Here is a 17,297-nt window from a genome sequence, read left to right on the forward strand (position 1 = left end):
TTCCATGATATTCACTTTTATAATATAATCTGAAATAAATAAGTTTAAATGTGGTTTTTATTATTTATAATTTATATTAATTATATAAATAATTTAATAATTAAAAATCACTTTTCAAAATGGATTTGAAAGAAACTTTCATTACCAATCTTGTTACTTATGCAAAAATAGACACTGGAGGTGACTCATCATCAAATACGGTACCAACTACGTAATGCTAATTTGATTTGGCATATTTTCTTCGTGACTAGCTGATATCATTAGGTCTTAAGCCTGAAATTGATGAACACTGTTTCTTATATTGTCTTATGAATGAGGGGAGTCAAAAGAGAATTTGTTTAAATGCCCATTTAGATACCGCTGAAGATGCACCCAATAAAAATGTAAAACCTCGCATTCATTAATATGAAGGAAAGGATATATCTTTGGAAAATAACATTACATTATTAGCAACTGATCTTGAAACATAGAACGTTTAAAAAGGTGATACCATAGTATCATCCGATGGTACTACTTTGTTAGGTGGAGATGACAAGGCTGGAATCTCAATCATTATGACTCTGATCTAGTATTTACTTGAAGATAAAACCAGACTTGCAGGACTCCCAGAGATTATGGTTTGCTTCTCCCCTGATGAAGAAAATGGTAAAGGGGGTCCTTACTTCAACTTATAAAAGCTACGTAAAAATGACTAAACAATTGCCCTTACAATTGATGGTTCAAATCATCATAAAATTTGTCTTAAATCCATTGGTGCTCGTAACTTCAACGTTGAAGTCACTGGTTATAGTACTCACCCAGGATATGCTTACCACAAGCTTATTAATGCAGCAACTGCCGCCTCTGACATAATATCTGAGCTTAAAAAATAGTTAAAATCTGCCGAAGAGTCAAAAGACGAAGAAGGCTATCTTTTAGTAAGAAATATTAAAGCAGATATCAGCTAAGCTTCATTTAACGGTTTTATAAGAGGATACACAGATGAGTAACTTGACTACTTCAGCAATGGACTTAGACGTATCTGCAAAGAACACAAAGGTGCAGCTAAAGTAACTGTGGAAATTGTGAAGGCGTATGAAAATCTTGAAAAGTACATTCCAGAGGACTTCAAAAACAAGCTCAGAAAGCATGGAGAGAAATATAACTGTAAATACAACCCAGCAAGAGGTGGAACAGATGGCGCTAAATTGAGCGTTTTAGGCCTCCCAACTCCAGATCTCTGGTATGGAGGCCATGCTTATCATAGCGTGCGTGAAGTCGTAAATGTATCCGAAAGCATCGATTGCATCAAGTTTTTAATTGATTTTATTGGCGATTTGTGACCGTTATCATTTCATTTTTTCAAGTTTGTGACGGACGATTTCCTCAAACTCATTGGGCCCGAGAGCGTTCTGCAGGACAGAAATACTACGCCAATCCGTGAGTATTTTTCGCACTATTCGTGTTGCTTTATTACGTTTTTTGGCATATTTTAGTAGTAAGTGAAAGATAGTTTCTATGATCTTACGAAGATATTTCTAATACTAATAATTAGCTATTTTAACGTATTTAGCATTCAATTTAATCGCTTTGAAGGCTTTCAGCAGAAGTAAATTTTACTTAAAGAGGAATACAAACTTGAATTATTACTGGATAGAAATTAGATGTACGAATGAAAGTTTTTATAATCTTAGAAAATTATGGGAAATAGCCAACTTTTAGGAAGAAAGAGCCATGAATTGTAATTTTAAGAGGGTTTTATAGGTTTTATTGAGGAGCTGCTAAGTTTTCTGGGTAATTGCTTTCATTTATAGAAATTATAAATGGGTGGAATATGTTTAAACTGCTTTAAAATATGGCTGGATGAATATTGTTTCGATTGATTATCGGACTAACTTTAAGCTGTAGATTTTATGAATTAAAGCTGAAAATGATGTTTTTGCAGTGTAAAACTAGTGTATTTCTTGTGCTTAAAGGTTCTATTTTTAAAGCTTATAAAACCTCAACTTAAATATTAAGTATGTGTTGGATAAAAATTTTGCGTTACTCAGGCGTATCGCAAATATAAAAAGTTATAAATTGTTTACAAGCTACTATTATAAAAAGCTAAAAAGATACTTCTACTACCGTTATTTATTGTTTAACTAAAGGCTATCAAAAATTATTGATTTCCCCAATTAAGTTACAGTTTATACTTTATTTAAGAGTTAAAAAAGGACAGATCTTTGTAGCAACAAATTTGATGTGACTTTAATTAAAATTTCAGCATTTTGAAGTTTATGAAAATAATTTTTAAGATAGTGAAACAGTGACTTAGCAAGCCGTTAATTTATTTTATCTATAATTTAATACTCTGTCTGCTAATTATTATTATAACGATCTATAAATATATAAAATGATTTTTTCAATATTTTATTAAAATAATTTTAGTTCTAAGCGTTCAACATTCGCCAATTTACTAATCCATAACGTTTAATATTTCCATAAATTAATTTTTATATAATAACTTCCTTATAGAAATGTCTGAGTTACTTATAACAAAAACCGATTTTTTTCTATTACATCTGCACCTAAAAGATATAAGCAGTATACTATTGTTGTTTTATTGTATTAAAATTTGTAATAAATTTATAAAATGTAGATTTCATTAATTCATAACCAATATTCCTACGTATAATTCCTAGGCATTAAAATTTTATCATCAGTTTCAAATAATATGATTAAATCTATTTCATTTTTGTTATTTTTAGCTAATATTCTTACATTTACAGTAATTAAAATTTGGTTTTAATTTGAATAAATAATTTTTAAATTAATAGTTTTTATTTCTAAATAATAAATCGTTATTTTCTATGGATAACTACAATTTAAAGAAAGTAAGACCTTTTAGATTAAATAATATTATTTTATAATAAAACTTTCCCTTTTAACTCAACAAAGGCGTATTTTTTATATTTCCTTTCATAAAAATACCGAATAATTGGCTATAAACTCTTGATATAAGTATAATAATTCTTAATAACGTAAAAAATCTGTATAAGTAAAATCCTTTTACCATTACATTTAATTTTACTAATAATAGTTGCGTAGTTTCTCCATTCATAGAACGAACGTGCCAAGATCAGAGGATGAAGGGGATTTATCTAAGTTTATTGAAAAATTTAACTTGTACTTTTTTTCAGCAGGTAATTAATCTTTTAAGGAGAAAACTAAACTGATAAGTTCACATCTGGGGCTGAACCTATTGAAAAAGATAGCAATGAATCAGTTAAAGGAATTTTATTTTCAGGTTGTGGTGCTTATTAGCGAGAGGTATTTAATTTAGCTAGAAAGGAATCAACATCAAAATTAGAATCTAACAATTCCATAAATTTTTAAATATATTATAAATATATAAGAATATTAGTTTAATCATTTTTGTATATGCACATGAAGTCTGAAGTTATTGTGTAGTTACCATCATAGTTGTTCCTTCATTAATCCGCGAAGCCTTAGTCTTAAATATTGTATGATTATTTATAGTATGAGAAAATATTTGAAGTTGAGTCAAATATTTATAACAAGAATTAGTCAATTACTGGAACATTGCTTTAACATTTTTCTGAAAATATATTAATATAATCCATGATTAAGAGACCATATTAAAAAACTTAGCTTCTCATTGCTAGCATAGGGAGTCTTTTTCAATTTAAATTAAAGTGAATCATTATTAATTGATTTAAAGATATATTTATTCTATCAAGTACAAAATTAGCAATATCTTTATTTATCAATTATATTTATCATACTTTCGCAATTATTTTAATTTACTATGTATGTTGTTATATAAATAAAATTTTAATAATATATAATAAACTTAAACAAAGTTTCTAATTCATTCATTATTTAGTACACTCTAAACAGATTTAACATTGAATTTTTCTATTTGTTATTCAACAAAAAGAGAATAAAATGTTTTTGTTTCAAAACTACTAATTTACCATATTTATTAGTTAGCATGTATAAATCTTGTAATACCATTAACTACAATTTTATTATATGTTGTACCTATTTCAACCAAGATGCCGACACCAATAGAAGGAACAAATATAGTATCAAGCAATTTTATTTACTATGCATTTTATTAAACTTCAAATATATTTAATATAAAGTCTGCTTTTTCGCATGAAATATTTAACTTTTTAACTTCAGTAATCTACTAAATATTCAAATTTAAGGAATCTTTTAATGTATAGTGATGTCTATTAATAAGCTGTTTCTGCAAATAATAAGATGATTGCGTAATCAAATACAAGAACTAGTCAGTAGATTAAATTTAACCCGTAGAAAATGGATAATCATCACCAAATATAATTTCTGATGGTTTAATACAATAACAAGGTTTATCATTTAAAATAATATGAAAATCTTTAATATCAATTTTAGTTTTTGATAAAAGCGGTAATAATTATTTAAACAAATCAGGAAATGCTTTTGAAAATGCTATAATAATAACAGCACCTTTATAAGTTATTTTATGATCTATAGATATTAATGATAAATCGATAATATCATCAAAATTTGCACACATTCCAAGTTCTCGGGTCGCATTATCAGGACATGATATTAAAATAGACCCCATAAGTTTATTGATTTATTGTTCAGTAATATTAAAACCAATCTAGTTCTACAAATATTCTAAAGTTACTGTTTATGCTTGATTATTCATAACTTAATTTAAAATTGTATCCTAAATAGGATAATATTTAATTTAATTGATAACATCAACGTTATTTTAATTGATAAGACATTAATTAATATTATCAATTGGAATTAAATATTTAAAACATTCGAATAGTTATTTGGAGATTTATTAAATCATATTTTCAGCTAACTATAATGTTAAGATTTCTTAATTTTTGTTCATAATTTCAATTTAATAAAATTAAAAAAACTACGATAAGTGTCCAATATCTCGTACGCAAATACTATTTCCAGATAAAATAGCGTTTATACTCAATTTATGCGTTAATGATTAATCTCTATCAATTAGAGACATAGGGATAACACTATATGGTTGATCATCGAAAATAGATAAGGAAGACACAAATGGCTCGTTCTTCATATGAACTTACTATTTCAAGACTTCGTTAATATCACATACACAATCAGAAACTATAAAATGGATGTTGTCATTATAAATATAGCCTTTATTGGCATAAAAATATTATTTGGCTAGCTTAAGTAGGCCTTTAACATCATGTTATTTCAATACTTAATTATTTTTAAGATCAAATATTTGGTCACCATATATTATGCCAATTATATTTCCTACTATATCTCCACCAGAAATTTATTGAGTAAATATATTAAGTATATCATCTCCGAAATAGTATACTAGATTGTTAGTTAATTCTTCAGGGAAAATTTCAAATTTATTATCTGTTTCACTTATTGTATCGATTTCATCTGATAGGGAATTTACAGAAGTAGTAAGTAATATAGAAGTTGATTAGTAATCATGAGAAATAATGCTAAATTTTGAGTTGAGCTTTGAAATTTATTAAATATTCTCTGTTAATATCTATAAATTTTAATTAAATTATAATCCTGATTAACTAAAGTATTATTAAATAGGAGGCTGTTAGTTATTAGCACCTTACAAAAAGATATGAGGTTATTTACAATAAAGAAAAACATTATCATCTAGCTTAAAAGATTCTTATGGTAAATAACTTTATTTTAAAACTTTTTCTTAACAACTAATTAATTAATAGTTTTTAAATTCAGCTTTATTTTTTATATATGATGTTAATACAAATTATAAAGGTTGGAAAAGTAAATCAAGGGCTTCATTATCCTCTTTTAAAAATAAAGTTTCTTTGTCTGTAATAACAACTACGCTTCTTTCATCAAACTAAAAGTTTTAAAATCCTAAATTTTCGTATTAATAAGAGCTTAAACCTAAAGTTGATAAGTTAGGATACTTACCATTAAGTTTCATATTTCTAACTAAAAATGGAGATATAGTATGTTTCAATTAAAAATTTTCTAATTTTATTTCAGTCCATTTTTAGGTTTACTCAGTTGGTACAAACTTAAAAAGAAGTGATTTGGGGATTTGCTTATAAAACGAATTATTCGCTTATTTTTCGAATAAAAATGACGGGCCTTAATAATCCCACAACAAATTTGCATTCTTTATATTAGCTGATTATACTATAAATGCTTCGCAATATTATGATATTAACGATGAGAATAAAGCAAATTTATATGGATAAACAATATACTGGTTAGAATTATTAAAAATTGAAAATAAAATAGACTGAAATGATTTAAAATAGTCTCTAATCATATTTACTGTAAATTAATATTATCCAATCCATTGGTTTGCCTCTAAAATTTTGTTTACTTCATCTGAAGGTTATTAGTTCAAAGCCAAGTTTAAGGATAGATCATAAAGAGCGATTATATCATAATTTTTATGCTAAATTTAATCTAAATTTAATATTCTTTCCTCAATTAATTCTACAGCACATACTTTTTTGTAGTATTAAGTTTTATAAAACCGTAAAACCTAATTGCTCAATTAATAATCAGACAATACTTTCCCCAGTGGTAATGTAGTAATTTTATTTAAAGATTCTTATGTAATTGCATTAGTAATGGTTTGCAAATCATATTTTAATGCTCCTTTGTATTCTTGATCAATATTTAATTAATTTAACTTATTAACTTCCTTGATATCATTAATTACCCACAGTAATTCATTTTTAGACATAATTTTAAAAATTTATTAAATTGTAAAATAATTTATTTTTTAATTTTCCTATTAAACAATATTGAAAAATGGATACGAAAGTAAATTATTTTTTTAATAGTATTCAATTAATTAATCTAATAAACCATTTTTAAATGTCTATCCAGGCATTTCTGGCAAATAGCTACAACCAGAAAACAATACTAAGGCTATAAAATCAGAAATGAGTGCTTTCGTAAATGAATGTTCGAAAATTTTCTATCTAATGTTTTGTGAATCCTTAATATTTGCAACATTAACAATTTCATCATATAATGACTAATATAGATTTACCATATTAGATTAAGAATTTAGATAATCTTATAAAAGATCACAAATTATTAACTCTCTTAGTGACTTAAAATCCTATATCCATATTCCATATTCGCAAAAGGTAATATTTGATTCAACTACATCTTATAGAGGTTTTTCATAAATAGGTTACTAGACAACAATAACTTTTACTGGTAAATTTTAGTATAAAAACTTCAATCTTTAAGATGTATCGACTCCATAAACATATGAATTACTCTTATTTTAAAGTATGATATCATTTACCAAATTGTAATCTTCTTAAAAGCTGATTCTGACTTAGTTTTTAATTAAAAATTATAACTATTCAGTTAAAAATACAATTAAGGTTCTCATAAATTAGCTTTTTGGAACAAAATCTAAAAATGAAATTTTATCTTCAGGTTATCTATTATAGGCTTCCTATTAATAAAATAATTTATATTATGACTCTAGTTCACATTTTATTATAGATTACTCATTAAAAATAGGGTTTAAATACAAGACTAAATTTATAGGATTAAATTTATCAACTAGTTGCAGCAATGATTCGAGAATAATTGACATTGATTCTGTTTATGTGTATATATTACAGTAAGAATTTACACTGACACTATCAAAAGCCAACTGTTATAAGTTAACATAAAGATTTGAGTTTTTAACATTATTCTTATAACTCTATAATGCCTGAGGATATCTAAATTATAAAAATTTAACAAATCTCGGAACCTCCATTTGAAAAGAAGCGAAAAATAAAAATATTATATTTAAATATAAGTTATATTTCATTATTTCATAATAAACTTTTTCAATAATTATTTCATTTTCGAATTACATTTTATTTTCATTTTAACTCTTCCATTACTAATACTTATTGATTAAAAATACAATAAACTTAATGAAGTAAATTAATCTTTTTATAAAGGTGATATTGAAAGGATTTAACTAGTTCCTAGATGCATAAGTTCCTGGGGTTCACTCTTATTTAAATTGTATTAAGCTTTAAGTGATTTTCCTGTTTAATCGCTAATACAATATATAAATATTTAATGAAAACTTTATGTGAAACTCATATTAAGGTAGCTTTATCTTACTCTAATTAAATCTGCAAAATTACTATCATCAATTGGAATACTATTTTCTATTTTATCTCTTGACTTTAATCTAAAATAAAATTATGTCCTAATTTTTACATTATTAAGTAATTCCCCCTCAATTTATATTAATTAGACTAATTACGAATATTTAAAATTAAATTCTACATTCTTATTCACATGTTTAAATATTGTTCTTTTATTTAGCAAAAATGTTAGTTTTAATTTTATTTCAATAACCGGTTTATTAATTTTTAACATTTATAAATTTAATCTTATTTAATATATAAATTACTAACTTGTTAAGAATTAAAGTAAAATAATACTAAAACTTTAATTTCACTTTAAATCAAAATTGAAATCAAACTTCATCTGAGGCATGTCCTCTGGAATATTCTCCTTCTCTGCTGGTTAAATCTCTATACTAGGTATATTAAAATTCAAATCATCTTTAATTTTAGGAATCATTAAATTAACATTTGGATGAGTCTTTCTATCTATTGTGATATCAGGAACATAATTTTAACCATATTATTACTTAACTATTCCCCTGTTTCCTATTCTTGCTTTATAACGTTCCATTTCAACTCGTTATCGTTCCTAAATCTCTTTCAATTTTTCATATTTGTTTACATCATTTTGATTTACTATATATCTTCTCCCGTATTATTTATTTTTCTCTGGTCGGCTTCCAGATTTTAACTTTTGAGCCGATTGCTTAATTTACGCTTTCCTATTTCTTTCTTCTTTTCTCAGTTCCTTCTCGTGAATACTACGTAATTTTCTTACTAAAAATGGAACCGTAAAGTCACGAAATTCTGTAACTTCATTTTCAAATGGTGCAGTAACATACTTTATTTCTGACTTAGTACCATCTGGAAAAATTGTATACTCTATGTACTCAGAATTAGATGAGCTGGGATCAGAGTATTAACTAGGTTCAGAAGTAGATTCTAAATTGTAAGCAGAATGAGATGAGTCAGAAAAATCATATCCTCGTTTTTCGTTTCTTTTGATAATATTATCTTATACTACTTCGGAAGATTCAGAAGATTATGATATCTCGGGTGTTTTTACACGAGGAGGAGCCTCATATCCCAAATAAATCCTTAACTAACTAAGTTCTTATGATTTAGGGATAAACTATTTATTCTTTAAGAAATCCGGCATTGAATTTACAATATCTGTGAAAACTCTGGCCATCGCAGATAGTTCTCTTGTTCTTTAATAACACGTTACTACTACCTATGTTTCTTCCGTTTTTACATTTTTAACTTCCCATTATCCAAATTCGCCTTCAGCTGCGATATCTTCGACAAAATTACTGGAAACATCACGTATATCCTCTAGGCATGCTTAATTTGCTATACCGTAATCGTAATAAAATTAACTGAGACCTTAAATAACCGAAAACACTTCATCTAATAGATTAACAAAATTATCTCGATAACTGTGGAAGTTTTTAGCTGAAAGGGTAGGTTTTGTTTGTAGAATAAGATTCATTGGATATTTATTTTTTAATAAATTAAGCACTATATGGATAGCTTAAAATTATAACTACTAAATAATAGTATTTAAAAATTTATGATTCTTATTTAAATGTATTATGGAAATTGGGAGTGATTTATCAATTTTGAAAGTAGATAATTATTTTTGTGTAATAAGAGGTAAAAATTTGATAAAATTATTATTAATAAGTGAAAGTACAGGTACTTATGTTTGAATTAAGAAATTTGTACGTGAAATTGATTGTTTTAACGTATCTTAGTCTAATTTATAATGTTTAGAAAATTCAATAAATTCATCATGCAAAACCTATTATTGAGAAATTCTAAACTTTTTCAAAATTGAAGCAAATCTTTTCTCTTCTTCTGTTGGTTTTATGATTACTGATTAGTGTGAACTATAAGAATGACCAGAATAAGATTCCTAAGAAGCTTCAGATACTTCCCCTGAATTATTTTCTTCAGACTATTAACTAGATTATTCATAGTCTTTTGAATTAGAATGTGATTCTTCAGATTTTTTTTAATTTTTGGTTGATTACTTTTTCGGTACATAATTATGAGTAAATAGATCATCAATGACTAACTAGCCATCAACCTCTGTTATTGATTCAATAACAGCTTTGTATGTAGATTTTTATAAAAGTTTCACAAAATGATCTATTGGGAATGTATTCTTACAAAATTACAAATTTGAGAGCTCAGGAGGAGCATCATCTTCTGGTTCTAGCTATTAAAATGTAACATTGTCACAATTCATATAAAAATAACTTTCTCTTGATTTTTAAAAGTTTTCTTCAATATCAATAGGTAAACCTACTGAATTTGAAACATATGACATAAACGCATTTTCTACCATCCAATCTCTTAATGAGTTAGTTTCTGGTCGTTCTTCATCCAAAATTAAGTCAAATTTCTTTCCTCCTAAGTTTTTCCCTACGCATACTATAAAATCGGGATATACAAGGTACCATTCATTCCCTTCAAAATCTATTCCTAAACTGAAGTAATGATCAATATCTACCCCATCACGTTCATTATCTCCGAATTTCTATGTTGCATCACAATAAAATGTGTTAAGTAGCTGGGCAAAAACTTAATTTCTACCTGACAATGGCAATTCAGAAAATTCCTTGAAGTTCTGTAGATACACTAACTTTTTACATCGAGAATTCGGATTTTAATAAAACTATAGAGCTGCATTACAAGAATTCATAAATGGTGGTCTAACTCCCAATTTTAAAAGACAATAATGAGCTATTATTGTACACAACAACCTATCTTCCGGTTACCTTAAAGTTAATGCTGCCATATATTCCTTGAAAGAAAAATGTGGCATATTAAGTAAATGCCTATTTTAATTTAGTGAAGAATAAGTGGAAAGAAAGTCCATTATATTAAAATTGGAGAGGGAAAATGGAACGATTTATATCATCATATTATTATATAGTTATAAATACATAATTAAATGTATAAAACTAATGTAATTTAAATATAATAGAAAATCTTAAACATAGTGAATATAAAACAATTATAATATCATTATTAATTATATATTATAAAATACAAAAATAATATTATATAATTATATAAACTTATTTTTCCGCATTAGAATGCATTAAGAACTTATATCTGTACTGAACGAATCATTTGACAATATCATCTAATAAGGGTTTTCCCAAATTAAGGACTATTTTAACCAACGCTAACTCCATGTCATGTTCGAAACTTCATTGAACTGCAACCCTAAAACCGACCATTTAATGCCAAAAAATGTTTTTCCTATTTTCAAAGACCTACTTGAGTAGACATTCAAATAGACGTAAATACGGCTGATCCAGAGCGCATCTGATTCGATTAGAGAAATTGTCACACTGGATCAGGTTCTCCTCCCACCCCTTCCAGACAATGAGTTTTTGCTGACATTGTTGACCCAGAGCAAGAGGGCGCACCAGGATGCAATCAAGCAGTTCAGCGACGAAAAGGGAAAGCTGCTCGTCCAAGTATCGGACCTCAAACAGCAAATCTACTCGATGTGGAAGTCAGGAATGTGCTATGCGCCGGATTTCATGGAAGACTTTTTCCAGAAAAGCGATAAGGACGACAAGCTGCAGCTCAAGGTCAAGAACCTCCTCAGCCAGCAGCACACGAAGGAGAAGAGCAGAATGGCCAAGCTCAGGAAGCACGTTATTTAGCAGGAGCAGGAGTTCGTGGGAAACATTTCTGATTTGGGCGTTTTGGAGATTATCTAGGTACAGGCGAGCCTTAATGAGTCGAACAAAGTGCTTGATGACGCCGAGCAGTAAGTGGACACTTTCAATGTCAATTTTGTCAAAGATTTCAAAGATTTAGAGAGCAAGGAGTAGAAGTTACAGCGAGAAATAGCATAAATTTAAGCTAGAGCTAGAGATCTGCAGATTGATTTAACGTAGTCGCAATAGCTGATTGCATTCCTTAAGAGCAAGGTGCCTAGTGAGGATTGGGATAATCTAATCAGAGAGCAAAAGGATCTTATTGATAATGCTGATAAGCAGAGAAAGGCGTTAGATAGTTTGTATAGTCAAGATAGTAAGTTATCATTTGAATTATAAGATATATACTTTAAAAAGAAAGACATGATTAACTAGGATTTTGCAGAATAAAAAAACAACCTGCTTGATGACACTGAGTCCATAGTTAATGGGCACAACGAACGAGTTAGATAATTGTTATAAGATCCATCTTCAATGAATGTTAATCAAATTTAATAGCTGTAAAAAGAATACTAAAACCTATTTGACAATAATGGCGATATGTAGATTGAAATCTAGAAGATGAAAGATCAATGTGAAGGATATCTCTCATAAATTACTGATTTAGAGACAAGTTAAATTAAACTTAGCGAAACTACTAAAGTTAAGAGCTCAAAAGGAGGTAAAGAATCTAAAGAAAGCAATCATAAAGATAAGAAAAAGGAAATCCTGGATACGGGAGTGCCAAAAGGGAAAAAGAAAATTACTCCTAAACTGGATATGAAAGCCACAACAGACTCTGCAGATCCGTCTAGTAAAAATAATAATTAGAAGCACAAGGAAAGTGGGAGTTTAGGAATATTCTCACCTCAGTCTGCAACAAGAAATAAATATTTAGAAACTGCTGGCTGTAAAATTTAGACGTAAACAGACTTATCATTAATGCATGTAACTAATTAAATGATTTAATAGGCTGCACAGTAATAACTAGATGAATTTGAATTAGACGAAATTACTGGGTAATATAAGAATAAAGTAACAGGATAAATTATTTCAAAGGAGGAATTTGAAAAACTATAGACATACATAAAGGAATAATTGCTTAATAATTATTCCCCAGTAACCAAAAACTCAGTTATCGATTTAGATGACTTTGCTTCTTCCTAAACTACTTTTACAAAATAAAACTCGCTTTAATAATCATCTGAAACACATGTATTGTCTTAAAAATAATAAGCATCAAAATTAGATCAGAAATAAGAGTTTGATTTTGATCCATCTACTGGATCCTATGTAGATCAAAAAACTGGGTTGATATATTCTAAAGAAGAATATTAAAGAATCTAAGCTGAATAACAAACTGTTGATATATAACTATTAAAACAATAAGAGATTTCCCGTTTAAAGAAAGAATTTGAGAATAAGTTTACATATGATCCTGAAACTGGTACTTATACCAATATTGAGACAGGTGAATAATTATCCAAAGATGAGTATAAATCTTTGTTGCAGTTAAATGAAATCTAAAATTTAGAGACTGTAAATTAATTATCTGAACATGATATTAAAAATTTATAAGGCTCACTATCAGATAATTAGGCTTCTAATACTATCGATACAGAGTATAATAACATATATAACAATAAAAAATTATTAAAAGGCCAGACTAATTAAACTTAAAAATACTAGTAAAAATATGAAGATTTTGAATTTAACCCTGAAACTGGCGACTATATTAACCGCAACACAGGTGAAACTATCTCGAAACAAGAGTACAGTTAAAATAATAAAAAAGTACCAAATTCACCATTATCGAAAAATTCTGTTGAAGAACAAATATTTACACTTTTTGGTCTTAAATATAACATATAAGATTCACCTTATTCATTTTTGCTTAATAATAATTTACTGCCAAATCATACTATAGATATAAGAAGTTACATTAGTTAGCTTAAGTCAAAGAATAACAATATTTCAGAATTTGAATAAGAAAATTAATAATTTTAAACTAACATAAATACAATTAATGAAGCATTTAATGTTGCTAAAAATGCCTTGTATGCGAAAAACTTTGGAGTTTAAGTAGTCTATGGTTAAATGAATGATGGCGATGTTGAAAATATCGAAGGAAATGAGCTTAACACTCGTTAAGATACAAGTATTAAAAGACACTTAACAGTAAAGCCAAATGGAAACCAGTTTTTGACAAATTACTATAAAGATGTGCCTGGAGCAAATGTTTATGAAAAATTATTCAATTCTGCAAAAGTCTTAAAAGAACGTTAATAAGAAAGAATGTTTAAGTATGGTGTTAATTTACAATAGAAATTAGCATCGCAACTGGAAAAGTAGTTAACCGAAAGTGTAGTTTTTGGATAGAAATTCTTTTACGAAATGGAGTTTTAAGATTCTGAAGAGGCATCTCAATTAACAATGTCTGCTTAGGAGATTATGAAGGCAGAAGGCTAACAGCGCATGGAAATGCTTAAATCAAAAATACTTGACTCTGACCTTAAGATTAGCTAGGGTATGTCAGTTATTACTCAACAAAAACCATAATTAGTTAATAAATAACTTTTATCTCTAGATGATCTTCAACAGAACTGGCGTGAAAATATTTAAAGCTCATCAGTATTGTATCTTGCTGAACGCTAGCTTACAAAGTCACATTTAACAAAATCAACCTATAAATTTTTATTAGAAATGCCTGGTGATACATATAAAAACTTTATTAAAACATAAATGTAGCAAAAACCTGAATCATTTAAAGGATATTTGAATAAATCTAGTGCTGGTATTAATCCAGATAGTACATTGTTATAAAGTAGTTAAGGAACGAGAACTACAGATGTGCATAGTATGCGTATTGGAAAGAACCTTCCAGTAATTTCTCCAGTTTCTCACTCTAAGTTCCCTCGAAAAGGAATTAGTAATTTAGAAATTCGAAATTATCAGAAATAAAATATATTTAAGTGATTGGAAAGATGAACCATAGTATGATTATAGTATACTTATAATAATATTTATAAACCATTCCTTTTTCATTCCACAAGTCAAATGTCCTACTCTTCCTTTTAAGCTAATATTTGGTTAGATCAGCCTGCTTTTTCGTCTGAATCTGGATTCCGTCGTTATGATGAACGTTCAACTTTTCTTAACCTTGAGCAGCAGCCTCAGGCATATCTTGCTCGTGTGACTGGTATATCATGTGGCCGTCGTAGTTTAGAGTCTACTCCTGATTTTTCAATCTTCCCTAATTTGCATTTCCTTGAACTTGATGACAATAACTTAAAAGAAATTCCAGGGCTTGCTAAGCTTGTAAAATTAGAGGTGTTGAAAATTAATAAAAATTTCCTAACTGATCTTTCGGATGTTGAGAAATTGACAAAATTAATTCGTCTTGATGTAGACTTTAACGAGTTAGCCAAGCTTCCTGAGTTAGGTCATTTGAAATATTTACGCAGCATTCATGCTCTTCCAAATCCTTTATAGTTCACTTCCAGCTTACCTGCTAAAACTTAAATGGACTAACGTGCTATTGAATGGTATGAAAGATTAGTGCAAAAGATGGAAACGCTTCCTATTTATAATGGTGAGCCTATTTAATATAGCACCAGAACTACTTCTGATAAGCGCAACAATAGAAATAATTTCTAACAAAACAAAGATGGTAATAAAAGAAATTTTGGTGGCTAATAACATTTTAACCGTCCTCCCGTTGCATCTAGTTCATAGAACTAAGATGCTCTTGTTGAAGAGTTAAGAAACGAAATTTACTAGCTTCAGTAAGAAATTGTTCAACTTAAGCGCAATAAGTGATTCCATTTACTTGCTTACATATTACTATTATATTGATTAAAATAGTGCTTGATTTGTAGGTTAATTGCATTACTCAAATAAAACTAGTCTAAAAAGTTAATTTCTTTTTTATTTGATAAATAAGTTTATACTAGTACTTTTATTGGTTAAATAATTCTTCCAGCATAATTCATAATATTTTGACTAGATTAAAGGCTAATTCTATTTTTAGAATACTCATACTCAATATATTAAATATCCAGTAAATATATTATAATGTAACGGCATTGCAAAATGAACCTTAATCTTAAGTTATTGCATGGACATACTACATAGTCACTAAACAAAAATATTGATTTAACAAAAAGTTATAATTAGGCTTTTCAAGAGTAAATACTGGATGTAAATTTATCATAACTTTCAGCTCGCTAGATTAAAGCAGAACTCATTACAATTGAATATAGTGACTCTACACCTAGCGAAGATTACAGTTCTCTGGATTAGTTATTATTTTGTTAGTAAATTTATATTTAGAAGTTAAAATTACGGGCACTTGTTGACCATATTGTGCAAATTTCTACTAAAGCTGACCAATTAATATATTAAATATCTAAATATAACTTAAAAATGGTGTATTTAAATAAGAAATTACATAAACATAGAATATGATTATTATATAGTAAATATTGTATTTTTTCACTTTATTACTTTAAATGGAGAAAATTAATGCAGCAATCGAAAAAGTAAATATGGAAGTTTCCAGAACCTAGGTAAATAAATCAACAGAAACACACTTAGGTATGTTGAGATAAAAATTGTCAAAACTAAATCAACAAAAATAGGCGTTAGTTTTATAATAGTAACAAAAAGCAAATTAATCATAGAACTTAACACTGAAAGTGAAATCTAAGTCAAAAGTTAATTCTTCATGTTTACTTGATTTACAGAATTAATTTTTATAGCACGGACTTGAGCAGCGATAAATTCATTAAATCTATGCTGATAAATTTTCAATAGATGAATAGAAAAAACAAGATGCAAATGTAGATTTCACTTAGTATTTTGCAAATTATTCATAAAAAGATAAGATAGAACTATTATGTGAAAAGGTACTGCCTATTATACTTGATAATTTCCAAGTATAATTAAAAACTAAACCTTTATAAGTAGTTAAAGTAGGAGAGATTCTTATGTCATTGCGACCATTTGCAGCAACTTAAGTAATGCAACCTTAAATACTTGAATTAGTATAATAATGCTTTGAAATAGAAGAGTTGCAAGAATTTTTGGGAATTTGTAAAGACATTTGTGATGTTCTCTGATAAAAGAAGGGTTAAGTATATTAGTAATTATTTATCTTTATATATTATTTTATATTAAAATGAGTTAACGATCAAAATTTACTAATTTGTAAGATTCTTTACTGATTTTAGGAATTAATAAGCATGCTTTAGATTTTGATTCAATTCAATAAGAATACCTACCTGAATATTCCTCTAAGTAATTGCAATATCGGTATAAGGTGTTATCAAAATAACGAAAGTATAAAGTAGATTCTAAAAGATTAGCTGAAATCCTGCTCAGAAAAGAATAAGACAAAAAACAACTAGAGTGAAGAAAT

The 17,297-nt window shown here is 27.5% G+C and overlaps 9 protein-coding genes across 9 annotated transcripts; 6 read left to right on the forward strand and 3 right to left on the reverse strand. All coding sequences in view use genetic code 6, as the record gives it.

The window, feature by feature from the left end:
* Nucleotides 1–119: 119 nt before the first annotated feature.
* Nucleotides 120–1,322, forward strand: SS50377_23761 (Peptidase T; the record flags this gene model as incomplete). Its single annotated transcript, XM_067907625.1, has 1 exon — nucleotides 120–1,322. The coding sequence occupies one exon, from the start codon at nucleotides 120–122 to the stop codon at nucleotides 1,320–1,322; it is 1,203 nt and encodes a 400-aa protein (XP_067764599.1).
* Nucleotides 1,323–1,328: 6 nt separating this feature from the next.
* On the reverse strand, nucleotides 1,329–3,347 carry SS50377_23762 (uncharacterized protein; the record flags this gene model as incomplete). The annotated part of the gene is made up of 1 exon (XM_067907626.1): nucleotides 1,329–3,347. One exon carries the CDS (start codon nucleotides 3,345–3,347, stop codon nucleotides 1,329–1,331), a length of 2,019 nt encoding a protein of 672 aa, XP_067764600.1.
* Nucleotides 3,348–3,402: 55 nt separating this feature from the next.
* SS50377_23763 (uncharacterized protein) lies at nucleotides 3,403–3,681 on the forward strand (the record flags this gene model as incomplete). Its single annotated transcript, XM_067907627.1, has 1 exon — nucleotides 3,403–3,681. The coding sequence occupies one exon, from the start codon at nucleotides 3,403–3,405 to the stop codon at nucleotides 3,679–3,681; it is 279 nt and encodes a 92-aa protein (XP_067764601.1).
* Nucleotides 3,682–3,853: 172 nt separating this feature from the next.
* Nucleotides 3,854–7,783, reverse strand: SS50377_23764 (5'-3' exoribonuclease 2; the record flags this gene model as incomplete). The annotated part of the gene is made up of 1 exon (XM_067907628.1): nucleotides 3,854–7,783. The coding sequence occupies one exon, from the start codon at nucleotides 7,781–7,783 to the stop codon at nucleotides 3,854–3,856; it is 3,930 nt and encodes a 1,309-aa protein (XP_067764602.1).
* Nucleotides 7,784–8,481: 698 nt separating this feature from the next.
* On the reverse strand, nucleotides 8,482–11,040 carry SS50377_23765 (uncharacterized protein; the record flags this gene model as incomplete). The annotated part of the gene is made up of 1 exon (XM_067907629.1): nucleotides 8,482–11,040. The coding sequence occupies one exon, from the start codon at nucleotides 11,038–11,040 to the stop codon at nucleotides 8,482–8,484; it is 2,559 nt and encodes an 852-aa protein (XP_067764603.1).
* A 220-nt stretch (nucleotides 11,041–11,260) lies between these two features.
* SS50377_23766 (uncharacterized protein) lies at nucleotides 11,261–14,854 on the forward strand (the record flags this gene model as incomplete). The annotated part of the gene is made up of 1 exon (XM_067907630.1): nucleotides 11,261–14,854. One exon carries the CDS (start codon nucleotides 11,261–11,263, stop codon nucleotides 14,852–14,854), a length of 3,594 nt encoding a protein of 1,197 aa, XP_067764604.1.
* An 81-nt stretch (nucleotides 14,855–14,935) lies between these two features.
* On the forward strand, nucleotides 14,936–15,697 carry SS50377_23767 (uncharacterized protein; the record flags this gene model as incomplete). Its single annotated transcript, XM_067907631.1, has 1 exon — nucleotides 14,936–15,697. The coding sequence occupies one exon, from the start codon at nucleotides 14,936–14,938 to the stop codon at nucleotides 15,695–15,697; it is 762 nt and encodes a 253-aa protein (XP_067764605.1).
* Nucleotides 15,698–16,389: 692 nt separating this feature from the next.
* Nucleotides 16,390–16,998, forward strand: SS50377_23768 (uncharacterized protein; the record flags this gene model as incomplete). The annotated part of the gene is made up of 1 exon (XM_067907632.1): nucleotides 16,390–16,998. One exon carries the CDS (start codon nucleotides 16,390–16,392, stop codon nucleotides 16,996–16,998), a length of 609 nt encoding a protein of 202 aa, XP_067764606.1.
* A 59-nt stretch (nucleotides 16,999–17,057) lies between these two features.
* On the forward strand, nucleotides 17,058–17,291 carry SS50377_23769 (uncharacterized protein; the record flags this gene model as incomplete). The annotated part of the gene is made up of 1 exon (XM_067907633.1): nucleotides 17,058–17,291. One exon carries the CDS (start codon nucleotides 17,058–17,060, stop codon nucleotides 17,289–17,291), a length of 234 nt encoding a protein of 77 aa, XP_067764607.1.
* Between the last annotated feature and the right edge of the window lie 6 nt (nucleotides 17,292–17,297).

Source organism: Spironucleus salmonicida, chromosome 4 (genome assembly GCF_000497125.1).
Source record: "Spironucleus salmonicida strain ATCC 50377 chromosome 4, whole genome shotgun sequence".
Classification (NCBI taxonomy): domain Eukaryota; phylum Fornicata; order Diplomonadida; family Hexamitidae; genus Spironucleus; species Spironucleus salmonicida.